Here is a 24,494-nt window from a genome sequence, read left to right on the forward strand (position 1 = left end):
AAAGGTGGGAGAGAGAACACAGGGAATTATAGACCAGTTAGCCTGACACCGGTGGTGGGGAAGATGCTGGAGTCAATTATAAAATATGAAATAGCGGCACATTTGGATAGCAGAATCAAATACACAGGACAAGATGTTAAGAAGTCCCTTGTGCCAATAGGTGGGGAGCATTTCACGACATTCGTTGATTGTTGAGAGTGGTAGACGCTCAACATCTGTGGGGGGGGGGGGGGGGGGGGGGGGGGAGTGGATACGTATATCTTGGCCTGGGTAACCTTCAGGATAGTTGGGCACAGGACACATCATCAGTAGTGTACCCTTGCATCACTGGGTGTTTCGGCCTTTTATCACTATACACCCTCCACAAGGGCGGCCCGCTGCAGGATGATCAGCCCTCAGCGCGTGTCCCGTGTCAAACCGTCCCAAAGATTCACCCTGAAATACTTGGGGCCCAGCATGGGTCTTTCCGCTTGAGCCAAATCCACCGGCTGCTTCTTTCAGCCGCCTCTGAGAGTGATCTTATGGTCTTCCGCAGAGCCTGACCGTGGATTCCAAGCTCCTTCAGCAGTCTGATGGTAGATGACGCAACAAATCCTCTGCATCCCACTTCAACTGGATAGACTTTGGTGTTCCAGCCACGCTGCGTTGCCTCTGCTGCAAGCTCTGCGTAACGCAGCTTCTTACGCTCATAGGCCTCCTCAACAGAGTTCTCCCATGGAACTGTGAGCTCTATGATGTAAGCAGTCTTCTGTGAAGGGGACCAGAACACCAAGTCTGGCCTGAGGTTGGTGGAAGCAATTTCAGGTGGAAAAACTAGTTGTCGGCCGATGTCCGCCAGCATCCTCCAGTCGCGGGCCCTGCATAGGTTTCCTTCTTCTGATCTGGTGGAAGGATGTTTAGATGTTTTCTGTCCTTCTCGGACAAAGGTTGTTGCCCTTAGGGGGAGGTGGTTGCTTGCTCTCGGAGGCAAGGAGTTGGTCGCACACCGCCTGTTCTCAAGGGCTGATGCCAGGCTTTTTAGTACCTGATTATGCCGCCACGTGTATCTCCCTTGCGTGAGGCTGGTCTTGCAGCCTACCATGTAACAGGATCGGTCTGAGTCAGCATGGATTTACGAAGGGGAAATCATGCTTGACTAATCTTCTGGAATTTTTGAGGATGTAACTGGGAAAATGGACAAGGAAGAGCCTGTGGATGCAGTGTACCTGGACTTTCAGAAAGCATTTGATAAGGTCCCACATAGGAGATTAGTGGGCAAAATTAAGGAACAAGGTATTGGGGGTAGAATGCTGACATGGATAGAAAATTGGTTGGCAGACAGGAAACAAAGAGTAGGGATAACGGGTCCCTTTCAGAATGGCAGGCAGTGACTAGTGGGAGGCAGTGACTAGTGGGAGTAACATTAGCAAATTTGCAGATGACAGAAAGCTGGGTGGCAGTGTGAACTGTGAGGAGGATGCTATGAGAATGCAGGGTTACTTTTACAGGTTGTGTGGGCAGATGCATGGCAGAATCAGTTTAATGTGGATAATGTGAGGTTATCCACTTTGGTAGCAAAAACAGGAAGGCAGATTACTATTTAAATGGTGTCAAGTTGGGAAAATGGGAAGTACAACAGGATCTGGGGGTCCTTGTTCATCAGTCAATGAAAGTAAGCATGCAGGTACAGCAGGCAGTGAAGAAACCGAATGGCATGTTGGCCTTTATAACAAGAGGAGTTGAGTATAGGAGCAAAGAGGTCCATCTGCAGTTGTATAGGGCCCTAGTGAGAATTGTGTGCCTGGAGTATTGTGTGCAGTTTTGGTCTCTTAATTTGAGGAAGGACATTCTTGCTATTGAGGGAGTTCAGCATAGGTTAACAAGGTTAATTCCTGTGATGGCGGGACTGTCATATGCTGAGAGAATGGTGCGGCTGGACTTGTATACTCTGGAGTTTAGAATGATGAGATGGGATCTTATTGAAACATTTAAGATTATTAAGGGTTTGGACACACTAGAGGCAGGAAACATGGCCCCAAGGTTGGGGGAGTCCAGAACCAGGGGTCACAGATTCAGAATAAGGGGTAAACCATTTGGAACGTAGACGAGGAAAAACTTTTTCACACAGAGAGTTGTGAATCTGGGGATTCGCTGCCTCAGAGGGCGGTGGAGGCCGGTTCTCTAGATACTTTCAAGAGAGAGCTAGATAGGGCTCTTAAAGATAGCGGAGTCAGGGGATATGGGAAGAAGGCAGGCACGGGGTACTGATTGGGGATGATCAGCCATGATCACATTAAATGGCGGTGCTGGCTTGAAGGGCCAAATGGCTTACTCCTGCACCTATTGTCTATTGTCTGTTGTCTATTGATTTCCCAATACTCCTCCATGTATCTGAAACCAGCTGCTATGGCCTTGCCTCTTCCCATTCATGCCAAGTTCAAAGCACAAGCACCCCAGTGAGGCAAAACAGTAAAGTATTAAATACAAAAATATGAGTGTCACCACCCACCTTCGCAGCGTCTGCTGTCTGTGAAGTTACGTTGTTTGCTCGGGTGGAAATATCCTGCCTTACAGATACAGTAGTAGCTTCCCACTGTGTTGTGACAATCAGCGTTGTTGCCACACAGTGTTTGTGCAGAAGGTCCCATACATTCATCCTCATCTGGATGGAGGAGGAGAAAAAAGATCCATGCTTTAATATAAACCAAGAAGGGATGAGTGGTCTGTTGCCCATGCCAGTCCTTACCCTCCACAGCTGATCATTCCTGGTCCTATCGTGACCTGTCCCTCCATCTCCACCATCCCTTGATTCAATCAACATTCACAATGACAGTCTGATGTGTCCTCAACAACTGTGGCTCCACAGTGAGGAACATGAAGGCTCACAACCTTCTGAACAAAGGGACCTTTCTTCAGCCCAGGCCTAAACGGACAAAGCCACTGCCTCTCTGCTCCTCTGTTACTCCCACATCTACATCAGCAAACTTAGATTATTTCTGCTTTTTGTGAAGTGTGTTATGTCATTACAAGGAGTCTTGCCTACCCCTACTTCTCACAATACCCCTCACTCCGCCCCCCACCTACCTCACCTGGCCATCACCACACATCCCTCCCAGTGGACCTCCTCCGCCCTCCGTTGTTCCCATCCCCCACTACTCTTCCCATATTGATTCACTCCTCACCTTGCTTTCCTCTCAAATTTCAGAATCCGCAGTCTTTTCTTGTTTCCACATCACCTCCCTGTTCCTGCCTCAATCTCCACCCTTCCCTTCCCCACCTCACTCCATCTGCTAATTAACCCTTCCTCATCTGTATCCACCTATCACTTTCCACACTTGCCCCAAGCCCTCCCCCACTCTTTGCAGTGGCTATCTCCCTTGTATTCTTTCTGCCCACATGAAGGTCAGAACCTGTCCATTTTCCACCAGAAATGCTGCCTGACCCACTGACAACTGAATGAAATCCATGTTAGTTGGGAAGTGATGTTCGGAAAATTGAATAGATTAAAGGCCGATAAATCCCCAGCGCCAGATAGGCTGCATCCCAGAGTGCTTAAGGATGTAGCCCCAGAAATAGTGGATGCATTAGTGATAATTTTTCAAAACTCTTTAAATTCTGGAGTAGTTCCTGAGGATTGGCGGGTAGCAAACGTAACCCCACTTTTTAAGAAGGGAGGGAGAGAGAAAACGGGGAATTATAGACCAGTTAGTCTAACATCGGTAGTGGGGAAACTGCTAGAGTCAGTTATTAAAGATGGGATAGCAGCACATTTGGAAAGTGGTGAAATCATTGGACAAAGTCAGCATGGATTTATGAAAGGTAAATCATGTTTGACGAATCTTATGGAATTTCTCGAGGATGTAACTAGTAGAGTGGATAAGGGAGAACCAGTGGATGTGTTATATCTGGACTTTCAGAAGACTTTTAACAAGGTCCCACATAAGAGATTAGTATGCAAACTTAAAGCATATGGTATTGGGGGTTCAGTATTGATGTGGATAGAGAACTGGCTGGCAGACAGGAAGCAAAGAGTAGGAGTAAACGGGTCCTTTTCACAATGGCAGGCAGTGACTAGTGGGGTACCGCAGAGCTCAGTGCTGGGACCCCAGCTATTTACAATATATATTAATGATTTGGACGAGGAAATTGAATGCAACATCTCCAAGTTTGCGGATGACACGAAGCTGGGGGACAGTGTTAGCTGTGAGGAGGATGCTAGGAGGAGGAGGATGGGTGGGCGGCGCAACCAACGTCGCAGCGGCCTCTGCAGTCCATCTGTCTTTTTTTTTTTGTTGTCCATTTTAGGGTATAGTTTGTTGTGGGTTTTTAAATGTGTATGTGTGGGGGGCGGGGGGTGGGTGGGGGAAACTTTTAAATCTCTTCCCTGTACGGGGACCCGACCTTTTCCCTGTCGGGTCTCCATTGCCGTTGGGGCCTAGCGCCGTGGAGCGGCCTCCAACCGGAACTACAGCTCAAGTCACGGAGCCAGCGGAGCTGCGGACCTACCATCGTGGAACAGGCCGGCTTCGGAGCGTGGAGAGCTGTGGTGGCGCGCTGCTGCGACCCGACTCCGGTGGATGGTGACACCAGGAGCTTGCGGGTCCCCGGCGGGAGAATGCTCACGGAGCACCAGCAACGGTAACTTCTCCCACCCGAATTGCGGGGTTGAAAGTGGCCTGGAGCGGGGCCTTACATCGCCCTGCGCGGCTCAAACAGCCGCGGGACTTGCTAGCGCCCGCCAGGGGTCCAACATCAAGACCCGGAGCAGGGCCTTACATCGCCCGACGCGGACTTGCTGGCGCCTGCCGGGGGCTTTGACTTTGACTTCGGGAGAAGAATGGAGAGCAGGGGAGAGACAAAACTTTGCCTTCCATCACTGTGAGGAGGAGATTCACTGTAATGGATGTTTGTGTAAATTGTGTTGGTGTGTGTCTTGGTTATTTTCTTGTATGACTGCAGAAACCAAATTTCATTTGAACCTCATGTGAGGTTCAAATGACAAATAAATGGTATTGTATTGTTGTATTGGTATTGGTATTGCTTGGAGGCTGCAAGGTGACTTGGATAGGTTGGGTGAGTGGGCAAATGCAAGGCAGATGCAGTATAATGTGGATAAATGTGAGGTTATCCACTTTGGTGGCAAGAACAGGAAAGTAGACTATTATCTGAATGGTGGCCGATTATGAAAAGGGGAGATGCAACGAGACCTGGGTGTCATGGTACACCAGTCATTGAAAGTAGACATGCAGGTGCAGCAGGCAGTGAAGAAAACGAATGGTATGTTAGCATTCACAGCAAAAGGATTTGGGTATAGGAGCAGGAAGGTTCTACTGCAGTTGTACAGGGCCTTGGTGAGACCACACCTGGAGTATTGTGTACAGTTTTGGTCTCCTAATATGAGGAAAGACATTCTTGCCATAGAGGGGGTACAGAGAAGGTTCACCAGACTGATTCCTGGGATGTAAGGACTTTCATATGAAGAAAGACTGGATAGACTCGGCTTGTACTCGCTAGAATTTAGAAGATTGAGGGGGGATGTTACAGAAACTTACAAAATTCTTAAGGGGTTTGACAAGCTAGATGCAGGAAAATTGTTCCTGATGTTGGGGAAGTCCAGGACAAGGGGTCACAGTTTAAGGATAAGGGGGAAGTCTTTTAGGACCAAGATGAGAAAAACAATTTTCACACAGAGAGTGGTGAATCTGTGAAATTCTCTGCCACAAAAGGAAGTTGAGGCCAGTTCATTGGCTATATTTACGAGGGAGTTAGATGTGGCCCTTGTGGATATGGAGAGAAGGCAGGTACAGGATACTGAGTTGGATGATCAGCCATGATCATATTGAATGGCGTTGCAGGCTCAAAGGGCCAAATAGCCTACTCCTGCACCTATTTGCTATGTTTCTATGTTTAACTCTCCTTTTTGTGCCAGATTCCAAACCTGTCCTATCCATGTACAGGGTCTGTCTACCAACATCCAATTCACCAGCTCACCTTGGATTCCTGACTAGTCTACCATGTGGGACCTTGTCAAAGACCTTCCAAAGTCCACATAGACAACATTGCCCTACCCCCATCAATCCTCTTGGTGACTTCTTGAAAAAACTCAGATTTATTTCCCACATTTCCCACTGGCTCTAGAACATGGAATTTTGAAACAAAGCAGTCATAATGTCCTTTCTGACTGGTTTGTTTGATGCAACTAATGTCAATCACAAGTCATGGCACAGTTGGGTAAAAGCAATGTTATGAACGGTAGAGTCATCGGAATTTCAAAGGCCATAAAAGATGTCAGAAAAGTTCATGCTGATCAAACAAGGTAAACAAGGGAAGCTTATTAATTTCACACTGGTATTCGGCTCAAATATTAGAAAGAATGAGAGGAAAAACTGAGTCATCTAATGTTTTGAATTGGAATCATCTTGTAGGTAAAAGGTGGGGGAATTGATATACGGCAGCAATGTAAGGAGAGGTGGGAGGCTCCAAGTTGGATCAGGAGTTAAAATTGGCATGTAGTAAAGGTAATGCTACGTTTGTTATGGGAGATTTCAACATGCAGGCAGACTGGGAAAATCAGGTTGGTACTGGACCCCAAGAAAGGGAGTTTGTGGAGTGCCTCTGTAATGGATTCTTAGAGCAGCTTGTATTGGAGCCTACCGGATTTGATAAAGGAACTTGAGGTTAAGGAGCCATTAGGAGGTAGTGACCATAATATGGTCAAGTTTAATCTACAATTGGAGAGGGAGAAGGGTAAATAGGAGGTGTCTGTGTTACAGTTGAATAAAGGGGGCTATGGAGCCATGAGGGAGGAGTTGGCCAAATTGACCGGAAAAATACCCTAGCAGGGATGACTGACGAATAACAATGGCAGGTATTTCTGGGAATAATACAGAATGTACAGGATCAGTTAATACCAAAGAGGAAGAAAGATTCCAAGGGGAGTAAGGGGCAACCGTGGGACTTCAGGGACAGTATAAAAATAATAGAGAAGAAGCATAGATGACCGGGAAGCAAGAGGATTGGATAATGTCTAAAGAGCAACAGAAGAGAACTAATAAGGCAATTCGGGGAGAAAAGATGAGCTACGAAGGTAAGTTAGCCAAGAATATGAAGGAGGATAGTAAAAGCTTCCTTATAACAATAATAATAATACATTTTATTTATGGGCGCCTTTCAAGAGTCTCAAGGACACCTTATAAAAATTTAGCAGGTAGAGGAAAAACATGTAAGGGGAATGAAATAAATAGTGGAGACATGACTAGTACACAAAGTAAAGACAGAATTCAATTCAAAACACAATATGAGGCAATTAATGCACAGATGAAAAGGGAGAGGGACGTGGGGCTAAGGATAGGCAGTGGTGAAGAGATGGGTCTTGAGGCGGGACTGGAAGATGGTGAGGGACACGGAATTGCGGATCAGTTGGGGGAGGGAGTTCCAGAGCCTGGGAGATGCCCTAGAGAAGGCTCTGTCCCCAAAACTGAGGAGGTTGGACTTGTGGATGGAGAGGAGACCGGCTAATGTGGATCTGAGGGACCGTGAGGGTTGGTAGGGGGAGAGGAGGTCAGTGAGATATGGGGGGGGCAGATGGTGGAGGGCTTTGTAGGTGAGGATCAGGATTTTGTAGGTGATCCGGTGGGAGATGGGAAGCCAGTGAAGTTGTTTGAGGACTGGAGTGATGTGATGCCAGTGTGGGTGATGAGTCGGGCGGCTGTGTTTTGGACCAGTTGTAGTCGGTTGATGTAGGTGGAGCTGATGCCAAGGAGAAGTGAGTTGCAATAGTCCAGTCGGGAGGAGATGAAGGCATGGATGAGTCTTTCAGCAGCGGGAGGTGTGAGAGAGGGTCGGAGTTTGGCGATGTTGCGGAGATGAAAGAAGGAGGTTTTAATGACATGGCGGATGTGAGGCTCAAGGGAGAGGGTGGAATCAAAGATCACGCCAAGGTTGCGGGCCTGGGGAGATGGGGAGACAGTGGTGCCGTCGATGGTGAGAGTGGGGTTATTGATTTTTCTGAGTGTGGCTTTGGAGCCTATGAGGAGGAATTCTGTCTTATCGCTGTTGAGTTTGAGGAAGTTATGTTGCATCCAGGTTTTTATAGCTGACAAACAGGAGTTGATATGGGAGAGGGGGGGGGGGGGGTTGGTGCCGAGGTAGATCTGGGTGTCATCGGCGTAACAGTAGAAGTCCAGGTTGAAGTGGCGGAGTATCTGACCAAGGGGGAGGATGTAGATGATGAAGAGGAGGGGGCCGAGTACGGAGCCTTGGGGAACGCCTTGAGTGACTGTGGCTGTAGCAGAGGTGTGGTTGTGGTTCCTTAGGTATGTAAAGAGGAAAATATTAGTCCAGACCAAAGTTGGACCCTTGAAGACTGAAAAAGGTTAATTTATTATGGGGAACAAGGCAGATGAGTTGAACAGGTACTTTGGATCCGTCATCACTAAGGAGGACACAAACAATCTTCCTGATATACTAGTGGCCAGAGGATATGGGGTGACAGGAACTGAAGGAAATCCACATTAGGCAGGAAATGGTGTTGGGTAGACTGATGGGACTGAAGGCTGATAAATCCCCAGGGGCCTGCTGGTCTGCATCCCAACGTACCTAAGGAAGTCGCTCTAGAAATCGTGGAAGCATTGGTGATCATTTTCCAGAGTTTTATAGAATCAGGATCAGTTCCTGTGGATATGATGGTAGATAATGCTATCCCACTTTTTAAGAAAGGCAGGAGGAAAACAGGGAATTATAGACCAGTTAGCTTGACATCGGTTGTGGAGAAGATAGAAACATAGAAAATAGGTGCAGTAGACCATTCGGCCCTTCGAACCTGCACCGCTATTCAATATGATCATGGCTGATCATCCAACTCAGTATCCTGTACCTGCCTTCTCTCCATATCCCCTGATCCCTTTAGCCACAAGGGTCACATCTAACTCTCTCTTAAATATAGCCAATGAACTGGCCTCAACTACCTTCTGTGGCAGAGAATTCCACAGATTCACCACTCTCTGTGTGAAAAATGTTTTTTCATCTCGGTCCTAAAAGACTTCCCCCTTATCCTTAAATTGTGACCCCTTGTTCTGGACTTCCCCAACATCGGGAACAATCTTCCTGCATCTAGCCTGTCCAACCCCTTAAGAATTTTGTAAGTTTCTACTTTGATGCTGGAGTCAATTATATAAGATGAAATGGCGGCACATTTGGATAGCAGTAACAGGATCGGTCAGAGTCAGCATGGATTTACAGAGGAAATCATGCTTGACTAATCTTCTGGAATTTTTTGAGGATGTAACCAGGAAAATGGACAAGGGAGAGCCAGTGGATGTAGTGTACCTGGACTTTCAGAAAGCATTTGATAAGATCCCACATAGGAGATTAGTGGGCAAAATTAGGGCACATGGTATTGGGGGTAGAGTGCTGACATGGATTGAAAATTGGTTGGCAGACAGGAAACAAATAGTAGGGATTAACGGGTCCATTTCAGAATGGCAGGCAATGACTAGTGGGGTGCCGCAAGGCTCAGTGCTGGGACCGCAGCTACAGTATTTACAATATACTTCAATGGTTTAGATGAAGGGATTCAAAGTAACATTAGCAAATTTGCAGATGACACGAAGCTAGTGTGAACTGTGAGGAGGATGCTATGAGAATGCAGGGTGACATATACAGCTTGAGTGAGTGGGCAGATGCATGGCAGATGCAGTTTAATGTAGATAAATGTGAGGTTATTTGGTAGCAAAAACAGGAAGGCAGATTACTATCTAAATGATGTCAAGTTGGGAAAAGGGGAAGTACAACAGCATCTGGGGGTCCTTGATCATCAATCAATGAAAGTAAGCATGCAAGTACAGCAGGCAGTGAAGAAAGCGAAATGCATGTTGGCCTTTATAACAAGAAGAGTTGAGTATCGGAGCAAAGAGGTCCTTCTGCAGTGGATAGAGCCCTAGTGAGACCACACCTGGAGTATTATGTGCAGTTTTGGTACCCTAATTTGAGGACGGACATTCTTGCTATTGGGGGAGTGCAGCGTAGGTTTACAAGGTTAATTCCTGGGATGGTGGGACTGTCATATGCTGAGAGAATGGTGCGGCTGGACTTGTATACTCTGGAGGTTAGAAGGATGAGATGGGATCTTATTGAAACATTTAAGATTATTAAGGCTTGGACACCCTAGAGGCAGGAAACATGGCCCCAAGGTTGGGGGAGTCCAGAACCAGGGGTCACCGATTCAGAATAAGGGGTAAACCATTGAGAACGGAGACGAGGAAACACTTTTTCCACACAGAGAGTTGTGAATCTGGGGATTCGCTGCCTCAGAGGGCGGTGGAGGCCGGTTCTCTAGATACTTTCAAGAGAGAGCTAGATAGGGCTATTAAAGATAGCGGAGTCAGGGGATATGGGAAGAAGGCAGGCACGGGGTACTGATTGGGGATGATCAGCCATGATCACATTAAATGGCGGTGCTGGCTCGAAGGGCCAAATGGCCTATTCCTGCACCTATTGTCTATTGTCTGGTGTCTATTGATTTCCCAATACTCCTCCATGTACCTGAAACCAGCTGCTATGGCCTTGCCTCTTCCCATTCATGCCAAGTTCAAAGCACAAGCTCCCCAGTGAGGCAAAACAGTAAAGTATTAAATACAAAAATATGAGTCTCACCACCCACCTTCGCAGCGTCTGCTGTCTGTGAAGTTACGTTGTTTGCTCGGGTGGAAATATCCTGCCTTACAGGTACAGTAGTAGCTTCCCACTGTGTTGTGACAATCATTGTTGTTGCCACACGGTGTTTGTGCAGAAGGTCCCATACATTCATCCTCATCTGGATGGAGGAGGAGAAAGAAAAAACATGTTTTAATATAAACCAAGAAGGGATGAGTGGTCTGTTGCCCATGCCAGTCCTTACCCTCCACAGCTGATCATTCCTGGTCCTATCGTGACCTGTCCCTCCATCTCCACCATCCCTTGATTCAATCAACATTCACAATGACAGTCTGGTGTGTCCTCAACAACTGTGGCTCCACAGTGAGGAACATGAAGGCTCACAACCTTCTGAACAAAGGGACCTTTCCTCAGCCCAGGCCTAAACGGACAAAGCCGCTGCCTCTCTGCTCCTCTGTTACTCCCACATCTACATCAGCAAACTTAGATTCTTTCTGCTTTTTGTGAAGTGCGTTATGTCATTACAAGGAGTCTTGCCTACCCCTGCTTCTCACAATACCCCTCACTCCTCCCCCCACCTACCCTACCTGGCCATCACCACACATCCCTCCCAGTGGACCTCCTCCCCCCTCCGTTGTTCCCATCCCCCACTACTCTTCCCATATTGATTCACTCTTCACCTTGCTTTCCTCTCAAATTTCAGAATCCGCAGCATTTTCTTGTTTCCACATCACCTCCCTGTTCCTGCCTCTATCTCCACCCTTCCCTTCCCCACCTCACTCCATCTGCTAATTAACCCTTCCTCATCTGTATCCACCTATCACTTTCCACACTTGCCCCAAGCCCTCCCACACTCTTTGCAGTGGCTATCTCCCTTGTATTCTTTCTGCCCACATGAAGGTCAGAACCTGTCAATTTTCCACCAGAAATGCTGCCTGACCCACTGACAACTGAGTGAAATCCATGTTAGTCGGGAAGTGATGTTCGGTAAATTGAATAGATTAAAGGCCGATAAATCCCCAGGGCCAGATAGGCTGCATCCCAGAGTGCTTAAGGATGTAGCCCCAGAAATAGTGGATGCATTAGTGATAATTTTTCAAAACTCTTTAAATTCTGGAGTAGTTCCTGAAGATTGGAAGGTAGCTAATGTAATCCCACTTTTTAAAAAGGGAGGGAGAGAGAAAACGGGGAATTACAGACCAGTTAGTCTAACATCGGTAGTGGGGAAAATGCTAGTCAATTATTAAAGATGGATTTGCAGCACATTTGGAAAGTGGTGAAATCATTGGACAAAGTCAGCATGGATTTATGAAAGGTAAATCATGTTTGATGAATCTTATAGAATTTTTCGAGGATGTAACTAATAGAGTGGATAAGGGAGAACCAGTGGATGTGTTATATCTGGACTTTCAGAAGACTTTTAACAAGGTCCGACATAAGAGATTAGTATGCAAACTTAAAGCACACGGTATTGGGGGTTCAGTATTGATGTGGATAGAGAACTGGCTGGCAGACAGGAAGCAAAGAGTAGGAGTAAAGGGGTCCTTTTCAGAATGGCAGGCAGTGACTAGTGGGGTACCGCAGGGCTCAGTGCTGGGACCCCAGCTATTTACAATATATATTAATGATTTGGACGAGGAAATTGAATGCAACATCTCCAAGTTTGCGGATGACACGAAGCTGGGGGACAGTGTTAGCTGTGAGGAGGGTGCTAGGAGGAGGAGGATGGGTGGGCGGCACAACCAATGTCGCAGCGGCCTCTGCAGTCATTCTGTCTTTTTTGTTGTTGTCCATTTTAGGGTATAGTTTGTTGTGGGATTTTAAATGTATATGTGTGGGGGGCGGGGGTGGGTGGGGGAAACTTTAAAATCTCTTCCCTGTACGAGGACCCGACCTTTTCCCTGTCGGGTCTCCATTGCCGTTGGGGCCTAGCGCCGTGGAGCGGCCTCCAACCGGAACGACAGCTCAAGTCACGGAGCCGGCGGAGCTGCGGACCTACCATCGTGGAGCAGGCCGGCTTCGGAGCGTGGAGAGCTGTGGTGGCGCGCTGCTGCGACCCGACTCCGGTGGATGGTGACACCAGGGTCCCCGGCAGGAGACTGCTCACGGAGCACCAGCAGCTGTAACTTCTCCCGCCCGAATTGCGGGGTTGAAAGTGGCCTGGAGCGGGGCCTTACATCGCCCTGCATGGCTCAAACAGCCGCGGGACTTGCTAGCGCCTGCCAGGGGTCCAACACCAAGACCCGGAGCAGGGCCTTACATCGCCCGACGCGGCTTTAAATGGCCGCGGACTTGCTGGCGCCCGCCGTGGGCTTTGACTTTGACTTCGGGAGAAGAATGGAGAGCAGGGGAGAGACAAGACTTTGCCTTCCATCACAGTGAGGAGGAGATTCACTGTGATGGATGTTTGTGTAAATTGTGTTGGTGTGTGTCTTGGTTATTTTCTTGTATGACTGCAGAAACCAAATTTCGTTTGAACCTCATGTGAGGTTCAAATGACAAATAAATGGTATTGTATTGTTGTATTGGTATTGGTATTGCTTGGAGGCTGCAAGGTGACTTGGATAGGTTGGGTGAGTCGGCAAATGCAAGGCAGATGCAGTACAATGTGGATAAATGTGAGGTTATCCACTTTGGTGGCAAGAACAGGAAAGTAGACTATTATCTGAATGGTGGCCGATTACGAAAAGGGGAGATGCAACGAGACCTGGGTGTCATGGTACACCAGTCATTGAAAGTAGGCATGCAGGTGCAGCAGGCAGTGAAGAAAACGAATGGTATGTTAGCATTCACAGCAAAAGGATTTGGGTATAGGAGCAGGAAGGTTCTACTGCAGTTGTACAGGGCCTTGGTGAGACCACACCTGGAGTATTGTGTACAGTTTTGGTCTCCTAATATGAGGAAAGACATTCTTGCCATAGAGGGAGTACAGAGAAGGTTCACCAGACTGATTCCTGGGATGTAAGGACTTTCATATGAAGAAAGACTGGATAGACTCGGCTTGTACTCGCTAGAATTTAGAAGATTGAGGGGGGATGTTACAGAAACTTACAAAATTCTTAAGGGGTTTGACAAGCTAGATGCAGGAAAATTGTTCCTGATGTTGGGGAAGTCCAGGACAAGGGGTCACAGTTTAAGGATAAGGGGGAAGTCTTTTAGGACCAAGATGAGAAAAACAATTTTCACACAGAGAGTGGTGAATCTGTGGAATTCTCTGCCACAAAAGGAAGTTGAGGCCAGTTCATTGGCTATATTTACGAGGGAGTTAGATGTGGCCCTTGTGGATATGGAGAGAAGGCAGGTACAGGATACTGAGTTGGATGATCAGCCATGATCATATTGAATGGCGTTGCAGGCTCAAAGGGCCAAATAGCCTACTCCTGCACCTATTTGCTATGTTTCTATGTTTAACTCTCCTTTTTGTGCCAGATTCCAAACCTGTCCTATCCATGTACAGGGTCTGTCTACCAACATCCAATTCACCAGCTCACCTTGGATTCCTGACTAGTCTACCATGTGGGACCTTGTCAAAGACCTTCCAAAGTCCACATAGACAACATTGCCCTACCCCCATCAATCCTCTTGGTGACTTCTTGAAAAAACTCAGATTTATTTCCCACATTTCCCGCTGGCTCTAGAACATGGAATTTTGAAACAAAGCAGTCATAATGTCCTTTCTGACTGGTTTGTTTGATGCAACTAATGTCAATCACAAGTCATGGCACAGTTGGGTAAAAGCAATGTTATGAACGGTAGAGTCATCGGAATTTCAAAGGCCATAAAAGATGTCAGAAAAGTTCATGCTGATCAAACAAGGTAAACAAGGGAAGCTTATTAATTTCACACTGGTATTCGGCTCAAATATTAGAAAGAATGAGAGGAAAAACTGAGTCATCTAAGGTTTTGAATTGGAATCATCTTGTAGGTAAAAGGTGGGGGAATTGATATACGGCAGCAATGTAAGGAGAGGTGGGAGGCTCCAAGTTGGATCAGGAGTTAAAATTGGCATGTAGTAAAGGTAATGCTACGTTTGTTATGGGAGATTTCAACATGCAGGTAGACTAGGAAAATCAGGTTGGTACTGGACCCCAAGAAAGGGAGTTTGTGGAGTGCCTCTGTAATGGATTCTTAGAGCAGCTTGTATTGGAGCCTACCGGATTTGATAAAGGAACTTGAGGTTAAGGAGCCATTAGGAGGTAGTGACCACAATATGGTCAAGTTTAATCTACAATTGGAGAGGGAGAAGGGTAAATAGGAGGTGTCTGTGTTACAGTTGAATAAAGGGGGCTATGGAGCCATGAGGGAGGAGTCGGCCAAATTGACCGGAAAAATACCCTAGCAGGGATGACTGACGAATAACAATGGCAGGTATTTCTGGGAATAATACAGAATGTACAGGATCAGTTAATACCAAAGAGGAAGAAAGATTCCAAGGGGAGTAAGGGGCAACCGTGGGACATCAGCGACAGTATAAAAATAATAGAGAAGAAGCATAGATGACCGGGAAGCAAGAGGATTGGATAATGTCTAAAGAGCAACAGAAGAGAACTAATAAGGCAATTCGGGGAGAAAAGATGAGCTACGAAGGTAAGTTAGCCAAGAATATGAAGGAGGATAGTAAAAGCTTCCTTATAACAATAATAATAATACATTTTATTTATGGGCGCCTTTCAAGAGTCTCAAGGACACCTTATAAAAATTTAGCAGGTAGAGGAAAAACATGTAAGGGGAATGAAATAAATAGTGGAGACACGACTAGTACACAAAGTAAAGACAGAATTCAATTCAAAACACAATATGAGGCAATTAATGCACAGATGAAAAGGGAGAGGGACGTGGGGCTAAGGATAGGCAGAGGTGAAGAGATGGGTCTTGAGGCGGGACTGGAAGATGGTGAGGGACACGGAATTGCGGATCAGTTGGGGGAGGGAGTTCCAGAGCCTGGGAGCTGCCCTGGAGAAGGCTCTGTCCCCAAAACTGAGGAGGTTGGACTTGTGGATGGAGAGGAGACCGGCTAATGTGGATCTGAGGGACCGTGAGGGTTGGTAGGGGGAGAGGAGGTCAGTGAGATATGGGGGGGGCCAGATGGTGGAGGGCTTTGTAGGTGAGGATCAGGATTTTGTAGGTGATCCGGTGGGAGATGGGAAGCCAGTGAAGTTGTTTGAGGACTGGAGTGATGTGATGCCAGTGTGGGTGATGAGTCGGGCGGCTGTGTTTTGGACCAGTTGTAGTCGGTTGATGTAGGTGGAGCTGATGCCAAGGAGAAGTGAGTTGCAATAGTCCAGTCGGGAGGAGATGAAGGCATGGATGAGTCTTTCAGCAGCGGGAGGTGTGAGAGAGGGTCGGAGTTTGGCGATGTTGCGGAGATGAAAGAAGGAGGTTTTAATGACATGGCGGATGTGAGGCTCAAGGGAGAGGGTGGAATCAAAGATCACGCCAAGGTTGCGGGCCTGGGGAGATGGGGAGACAGTGGTGCCGTCGATGGTGAGAGTGGGGTTATTGATTTTTCTGAGTGTGGCTTTGGAGCCTATGAGGAGGAATTCTGTCTTATCGCTGTTGAGTTTGCGGAAGTTATGTTGCATCCAGGTTTTTATAGCTGACAAACAGGAGTTGATATGGGAGAGGGGGGGGGGGGGGGGGGGGTTGGTGCCGAGGTAGATCTGGGTGTCATCGGCGTAACAGTAGAAGTCCAGGTTGAAGTGGCGGAGTATCTGACCAAGGGGGAGGATGTAGATGATGAAGAGGAGGGGGCCGAGTACGGAGCCTTGGGGAATGCCTTGAGTGACTGTGGCTGTAGCAGAGGTGTGGTTGTGGTTCCTTAGGTATGTAAAGAGGAAAATATTAGTCCAGACCAAAGTTGGACCCTTGAAGACTGAAAAAGGTTAATTTATTATGGGGAACAAGGCAGATGAGTTGAACAGGTACTTTGGATCCGTCATCACTAAGGAGGACACAAACAATCTTCCTGATATACTAGTGGCCAGAGGATATGGGGTGACAGGAACTGAAGGAAATCCACATTAGGCAGGAAATGGTGTTGGGTAGACTGATGGGACTGAAGGCTGATAAATCCCCAGGGGCCTGCTGGTCTGCATCCCAACGTACCTAAGGAAGTCGCTCTAGAAATCGTGGAAGCATTGGTGATCATTTTCCAGAGTTTTATAGAATCAGGATCAGTTCCTGTGGATATGATGGTAGATAATGCTATCCCACTTTTTAAGAAAGGCAGGAGGAAAACAGGGAATTATAGACCAGTTAGCTTGACATCGGTTGTGGAGAAGATAGAAACATAGAAAATAGGTGCAGTAGACCATTCGGCCCTTCGAACCTGCACCGCTATTCAATATGATCATGGCTGATCATCCAACTCAGTATCCTGTACCTGCCTTCTCTCCATATCCCCTGATCCCTTTAGCCACAAGGGTCACATCTAACTCTCTCTTAAATATAGCCAATGAACTGGCCTCAACTACCTTCTGTGGCAGAGAATTCCACAGATTCACCACTCTCTGTGTGAAAAATGTTTTTTCATCTCGGTCCTAAAAGACTTCCCCCTTATCCTTAAATTGTGACCCCTTGTTCTGGACTTCCCCAACATCGGGAACAATCTTCCTGCATCTAGCCTGTCCAACCCCTTAAGAATTTTGTAAGTTTCTACTTTGATGCTGGAGTCAATTATATAAGATGAAATGGCGGCACATTTGGATAGCAGTAACAGGATCGGTCAGAGTCAGCATGGATTTACAGAGGAAATCATGCTTGACTAATCTTCTGGAATTTTTTGAGGATGTAACCAGGAAAATGGACAAGGGAGAGCCAGTGGATGTAGTGTACCTGGACTTTCAGAAAGCATTTGATAAGATCCCACATAGGAGATTAGTGGGCAAAATTAGGGCACATGGTATTGGGGGTAGAGTGCTGACATGGATTGAAAATTGGTTGGCAGACAGGAAACAAATAGTAGGGATTAACGGGTCCATTTCAGAATGGCAGGCAATGACTAGTGGGGTGCCGCAAGGCTCAGTGCTGGGACCGCAGCTACAGTATTTACAATATACTTCAATGGTTTAGATGAAGGGATTCAAAGTAACATTAGCAAATTTGCAGATGACACGAAGCTAGTGTGAACTGTGAGGAGGATGCTATGAGAATGCAGGGTGACATATACAGCTTGAGTGAGTGGGCAGATGCATGGCAGATGCAGTTTAATGTAGATAAATGTGAGGTTATTTGGTAGCAAAAACAGGAAGGCAGATTACTATCTAAATGATGTCAAGTTGGGAAAAGGGGAAGTACAACAGCATCTGGGGGTCCTTGATCATCAATCAATGAAAGTAAGCATGCAAGTACAGCAGGCAGTGAAGAAAGCGAAATGCATGTTGGCCTTTATAACAAGAAGAGTTGAGTATCGGAGCAAAGAGGTCCTTCTGCAGTGGATAGAGCCCTAGTGAGACCACACCTGGAGTATTATGTGCAGTTTTGGTACCCTAATTTGAGGACGGACATTCTTGCTATTGGGGGAGTGCAGCGTAGGTTTACAAGGTTAATTCCTGGGATGGTGGGACTGTCATATGCTGAGAGAATGGTGCGGCTGGACTTGTATACTCTGGAGGTTAGAAGGATGAGATGGGATCTTATTGAAACATTTAAGATTATTAAGGCTTGGACACCCTAGAGGCAGGAAACATGGCCCCAAGGTTGGGGGAGTCCAGAACCAGGGGTCACCGATTCAGAATAAGGGGTAAACCATTGAGAACGGAGACGAGGGAAACACTTTTTCCACACAGAGAGTTGTGAATCTGGGGATTCGCTGCCTCAGAGGGCGGTGGAGGCCGGTTCTCTAGATACTTTCAAGAGAGAGCTAGATAGGGCTATTAAAGATAGCGGAGTCAGGGGATATGGGAAGAAGGCAGGCACGGGGTACTGATTGGGGATGATCAGCCATGATCACATTAAATGGCGGTGCTGGCTCGAAGGGCCAAATGGCCTATTCCTGCACCTATTGTCTATTGTCTGGTGTCTATTGATTTCCCAATACTCCTCCATGTACCTGAAACCAGCTGCTATGGCCTTGCCTCTTCCCATTCATGCCAAGTTCAAAGCACAAGCTCCCCAGTGAGGCAAAACAGTAAAGTATTAAATACAAAAATATGAGTCTCACCACCCACCTTCGCAGCGTCTGCTGTCTGTGAAGTTACGTTGTTTGCTCGGGTGGAAATATCCTGCCTTACAGGTACAGTAGTAGCTTCCCACTGTGTTGTGACAATCATTGTTGTTGCCACACGGTGTTTGTGCAGAAGGTCCCATACATTCATCCTCATCTGGATGGAGGAGGAGAAAGAAAAAACATGCTTTAATATAAACCAAGAAGGGATGAGTGGTCTGTTGCCCATGCCAGTCCTTACCCTCCACAGCTGATCATTCCTGGTCCTATCGTGACCTGTCCCTCCATCTCCACCATCCCTTGATTCAATCAACATTCACAATGTCAGCCTGGTGTGTCCTCAACAACTGTGGCTCCACAGTGAGGAACATGAAGGCTCACAACCTTCTGAACAAAGGGACCTTTCCTCAGCCCAGGCCTAAACGGACAAAGCCGCTGCCTCTCTGCTCCTCTGTTACTCCCACATCTACATCAGCAAACTTAGATTCTTTCTGCTTTTTGTGAAGTGCGTTATGTCATTACAAGGAGTCTTGCCTACCCCTGCTTCTCACAATACCCCTCACTCCTCCCCCCACCTACCCTACCTGGCCATCACCACACATCCCTCCCAGTGGACCTCCTCCCCCCTCCGTTGTTCCCATCCCCCACTACTCTTCCCATATTGATTCACTCTTCACCTTGCTTTCCTCTCAAATTTCAGAATCCGCAGCATTTTCTTGTTTCCACATCACCTCCCTGTTCCTGCCTCTATCTCCACCCTTCCCTTCCCCACCTCACTCCATCTGCTAATTAACCCTTCCTCATCTGTATCCACCTATCACTTTCCACACTTGCCCCAAGCCCTCCCCCACTCTTTGCAGTGGCTATCTCCCTTGTATTCTTTCTGCCCACATGAAGGTCAGAACCTGTCAATTTTCCACCAGAAATGCTGCCTGACCCACTGACAACTGAGTGAAATCCATGTTAGTCGGGAAGTGATGTTCGGTAAATTGAATAGATTAAAGGCCGATAAATCCCCAGGGCCAGATAGGCTGCATCCCAGAGTGCTTAAGGATGTAGCCCCAGAAATAGTGGATGCATTAGTGATAATTTTTCAAAACTCTTTAAATTCTGGAGTAGTTCCTGAAGATTGGAAGGTAGCTAATGTAATCCCACTTTTTAAAAAGGGAGGGAGAGAGAAAACGGGGAATTACAGACCAGTTAGTCTAACATCGGTAGTGGGGAAAATGCTAGTCAATTATTAAAGATGGATTTGCAGCACATTTGGAAAGTGGTGAAATCATTGGACAAAGTCAGCATGGATTTATGAAAGGTAAATCATGTTTGATGAATCTTATAGAATTTTTCGAGGATGTAACTAATAGAGTGGATAAGGGAGAACCAGTGGATGTGTTATATCTGGACTTTCAGAAGACTTTTAACAAGGTCCGACATAAGAGATTAGTATGCAAACTTAAAGCACACGGTATTGGGGGTTCAGTATTGATGTGGATAGAGAACTGGCTGGCAGACAGGAAGCAAAGAGTAGGAGTAAAGGGGTCCTTTTCAGAATGGCAGGCAGTGACTAGTGGGGTACCGCAGGGCTCAGTGCTGGGACCCCAGCTATTTACAATATATATTAATGATTTGGACGAGGAAATTGAATGCAACATCTCCAAGTTTGCGGATGACACGAAGCTGGGGGACAGTGTTAGCTGTGAGGAGGGTGCTAGGAGGAGGAGGATGGGTGGGCGGCACAACCAATGTCGCAGCGGCCTCTGCAGTCATTCTGTCTTTTTTGTTGTTGTCCATTTTAGGGTATAGTTTGTTGTGGGATTTTAAATGTATATGTGTGGGGGGCGGGGGTGGGTGGGGGGAAACTTTAAAATCTCTTCCCTGTACGAGGACCCGACCTTTTCCCTGTCGGGTCTCCATTGCCGTTGGGGCCTAGCGCCGTGGAGCGGCCTCCAACCGGAACGACAGCTCAAGTCACGGAGCCGGCGGAGCTGCGGACCTACCATCGTGGAGCAGGCCGGCTTCGGGAGCGTGGAGAGCTGTGGTGGCGCGCTGCTGCGACCCGACTCCGGTGGATGGTGACACCAGGGTCCCCGGCGGGGAGACTGCTCACGGAGCACCAGCAGCTGTAACTTCTCCCGCCCGAATTGCGGGGTTGAAAGTGGCCTGGAGCGGGGCCTTACATCGCCCTGCATGGCTCAAACAGCCGCGGGACTTGCTAGCGCCTGCCAGGGGTCCAACACCAAGACCCGGAGCAGGGCCTTACATCGCCCGACGCGGCTTTAAATGGCCGCGGACTTGCTGGCGCCCGCCGTGGGCTTTGACTTTGACTTCGGGAGAAGAATGGAGAGCAGGGGAGAGACAAGACTTTGCCTTCCATCACAGTGAGGAGGAGATTCACTGTGATGGATGTTTGTGTAAATTGTGTTGGTGTGTGTCTTGGTTATTTCTTGTATGACTGCAGAAACCAAATTTCGTTTGAACCTCATGTGAGGTTCAAATGACAAATAAATGGTATTGTATTGTTGTATTGGTATTGGTATTGCTTGGAGGCTGCAAGGTGACTTGGATAGGTTGGGTGAGTCGGCAAATGCAAGGCAGATGCAGTACAATGTGGATAAATGTGAGGTTATCCACTTTGGTGGCAAGAACAGGAAAGTAGACTATTATCTGAATGGTGGCCGATTACGAAAAGGGGAGATGCAACGAGACCTGGGTGTCATGGTACACCAGTCATTGAAAGTAGGCATGCAGGTGCAGCAGGCAGTGAAGAAAACGAATGGTATGTTAGCATTCACAGCAAAAGGATTTGGGTATAGGAGCAGGAAGGTTCTACTGCAGTTGTACAGGGCCTTGGTGAGACCACACCTGGAGTATTGTGTACAGTTTTGGTCTCCTAATATGAGGAAAGACATTTTTGCCATAGAGGGAGTACAGAGAAGGTTCACCAGACTGATTCCTGGGATGTAAGGACTTTCATATGAAGAAAGAGTGGATAGACTCGGCTTGTACTCGCTAGAATTTAGAAGATTGAGGGGGGATGTTACAGAAACTTACAAAATTCTTAAGGGTTTGGACAAGCTAGATGCAGGAAAATTGTTCCTGATGTTGGGGAATTGGGGAAGTCCAGAACAAGGGGTCACAGTTTAAGGATAAGGGGGAAGTCTTTTAGGACCAAGATGAGAAAAACAATTTTCACACAGAGAGTGGTGAATCTGTGGAATTCTCTGCCACAGAAGGAAGTTGAGGCCAGTTCATTGGCTATATTTAAGAGGGAGTTAGATGTGGCCCTTGTGGATATGGAGAGAAAGCAGGTACAGGATACTGAGTTGGATGATCAGCCATGATCATATTGAATGGCGTTGCAGGCTCGAAGGGCCGAATAGCCTACTCCTGCACCTATTTGCTATGTTTCTATGTTTAACTCTCCTTTTTGTGCCAGATTCCAAACCTGTCCTATCCATGTACAGCGTCTGTCTACCAACATCCAATTCACCAGCTCACCTTGGATTCCTGACTAGTCTACCATGTGGGACCTTGTCAAAGACCTTCCAAAGTCCACATAGACAACATTGCCCTACCCCCATCAATCCTCTTGGTGACTTCTTGAAAAAACTCAGATTTATTTCCCACATTTCCCGCTGGCTGTAGAACATGGAATTTTGAAACAAAGCAGTCATAATGTCCTTTCTGACTGGTTTGTTTGATGCAACTAATGTCAATCATAAGTCATGGCACAGTTGGGTAAAAGCAATGTTATGAACAGTAGAGTCATCGGAATTTCAAAGGCCATAAAAGATGTCAGAAAAGTTCATGCTGATCAAACAAGGTAAACAAGGGAAGCTTATTAATTTCACACTGGTATTCGGCTCAAATATTAGAAAGAATGAGAGGAAAAACCGAGTCATCTAAGCTTTTGAATTGGAATCATCTTGTAGGTAAAAGGTGGGGGACTGTAATTGATATACGGCAGCAATGTAAGGAGAGGTGGGAGGCTCCAGGTTGAATCAGGAGTTGGTATGTCGTAAAGGTAATGCTACGTTTGTTATGGGAGATTTCAACATGCAGGTAGACTGGGAAAATCTGAACGCCAAGAAATGGAGTTTGTGGAAGTGCCTCTGTAATGGATTCTTAGAGCAGCTTGTATTGGAGCCTACCGGATTTGATAAAGGAACTTGAGGTTAAGGAGCCATTAGGAGGTAGTGACCATAATATGGTCAAGTTTAATCTACAATTGGAGAGGGAGAAGGGTAAATAGGAGGTGTCTGTGTTACAGTTGAATAAAGGGGGCTATGGAGCCATGAGGGAGGAGTTGGCCAAATTGACCGGAAAAATACCCTAGCAGGGATGACTGACGAATAACAATGGCAGGTATTTCTGGGAATAATACAGAATGTACAGGATCAGTTAATTCCAAAGAGGAAGAAAGATCCAAGGGGAGTAAGGGGCAACCGTGGGACATCAGGGACAGTATAAAAATAATAGAGAAGAAGCATAGATGACCGGGAAGCAAGATGATTGGATAATGTCTAAAGAGCAACAGAAGAGAACTAATAAGGCAATTCGGGGAGAAAAGATGAGCTACGAAGGTAAGTTAGCCAAGAATATAAAGGAGGATAGTAAAAGCTTCCTTATAATAATAATAATAATAATAAATTTTATTTATGGGCGCCTTTCAAGAGTCTCAAGGACACCTTACAAAAATTTAGCAGGTAGAGGAAAAACATGTAAGGGGAATGAAATAAATAGTAGAGACATGACTAGTACACAAAGTAAAGACAGAATTCAATTCAAAACACAATATGAGGCAATTAATGCACAGATGAAAAGGGAGGGGGACGTGGGGCTAAGGATAGGCAGAGGTGAAGAGATGGGTCTTGAGGCGGGACTGGAAGATGGTGAGGGACACGGAATTGCGGATCAGTTGGGGGAGGGAGTTCCAGAGCCTGGGAGCTGCCCTGGAGAAGGCTCTGTCCCCAAAACTGCGGAGGTTGGACTTGTGGATGGAGAGGAGACCGGCTGATGTGGATCTGAGGGACCGTGAGGGTTGGTAGGGGGAGAGGAGGTCAGTGAGATATGGGGGGGCCAGATGGTGGAGGGCTTTGTAGGTGAGGATCAGGATTTTGTAGGTGATCCGGTGGGAGATGGGAAGCCAGTGAAGTTGTTTGAGGACTGGAGTGATGTGATGCCAGGATTTGGTGTGGGTGATGAGTCGGGCGGCTGCGTTCTGGACCAGTTGGAGTCGGTTGATGTAGGTGGAGCTGATGCCAAGGAGAAGTGAGTTGCAATAGTCCAGTCGGGAGGAGATGAAGGCATGGATGAGTCTTTCAGCAGCGGGAGGTGTGAGAGAGGGTCTGAGTTTGGCGATGTTGCGGAGATGAAAGAAGGAGGTTTTAATGACATGGCGGATGTGAGGCTCAAGGGAGAGGGTGGAATCAAAGATCACGCCAAGGTTGCGGGCCTGGGGAGATGGGGAGACAGTGGTGCCGTCGATGGTGAGAGTGGGGTTATTGATTTTGCTGAGTGTGGCTTTGGAGCCTATGAGGAGGAATTCTGTCTTATCGCTGTTGAGTTTGAGGAAGTTATGTTGCATCCAGGTTTTTATAGCTGACAAACAGGAGTTGATATGGGAGAGGGGGGGGGGGGGGGGGGGGGGGTTGTGGGGGGATTTGGTGCCGAGGTAGATCTGGCTGTCATCGGCGTA

General features: G+C 47.1%; 1 protein-coding gene across 1 annotated transcript in view; it reads right to left on the reverse strand.

Moving 5' to 3' along the window:
- The window catches only part of LOC116991885 (latent-transforming growth factor beta-binding protein 2-like), a 110,859-nt gene that overhangs the window by 12,635 nt on the left and 73,730 nt on the right, over positions 1-24,494 (reverse strand). Inside the window, exons 9-11 of the mRNA XM_033050862.1 lie at positions 18,801-18,953; positions 10,640-10,792; positions 2,489-2,641 (exon numbers count right to left, since the gene is read on the reverse strand). Coding sequence (XP_032906753.1) covers positions 2,489-2,641; positions 10,640-10,792; positions 18,801-18,953 — 459 coding nt within the window. The remainder of the gene's footprint in view (positions 1-2,488; positions 2,642-10,639; positions 10,793-18,800; positions 18,954-24,494) is intronic.

The sequence above is a fragment of the Amblyraja radiata genome, chromosome 35, assembly GCF_010909765.2.
Source record: "Amblyraja radiata isolate CabotCenter1 chromosome 35, sAmbRad1.1.pri, whole genome shotgun sequence".
Lineage (NCBI taxonomy): Eukaryota > Metazoa > Chordata > Chondrichthyes > Rajiformes > Rajidae > Amblyraja > Amblyraja radiata.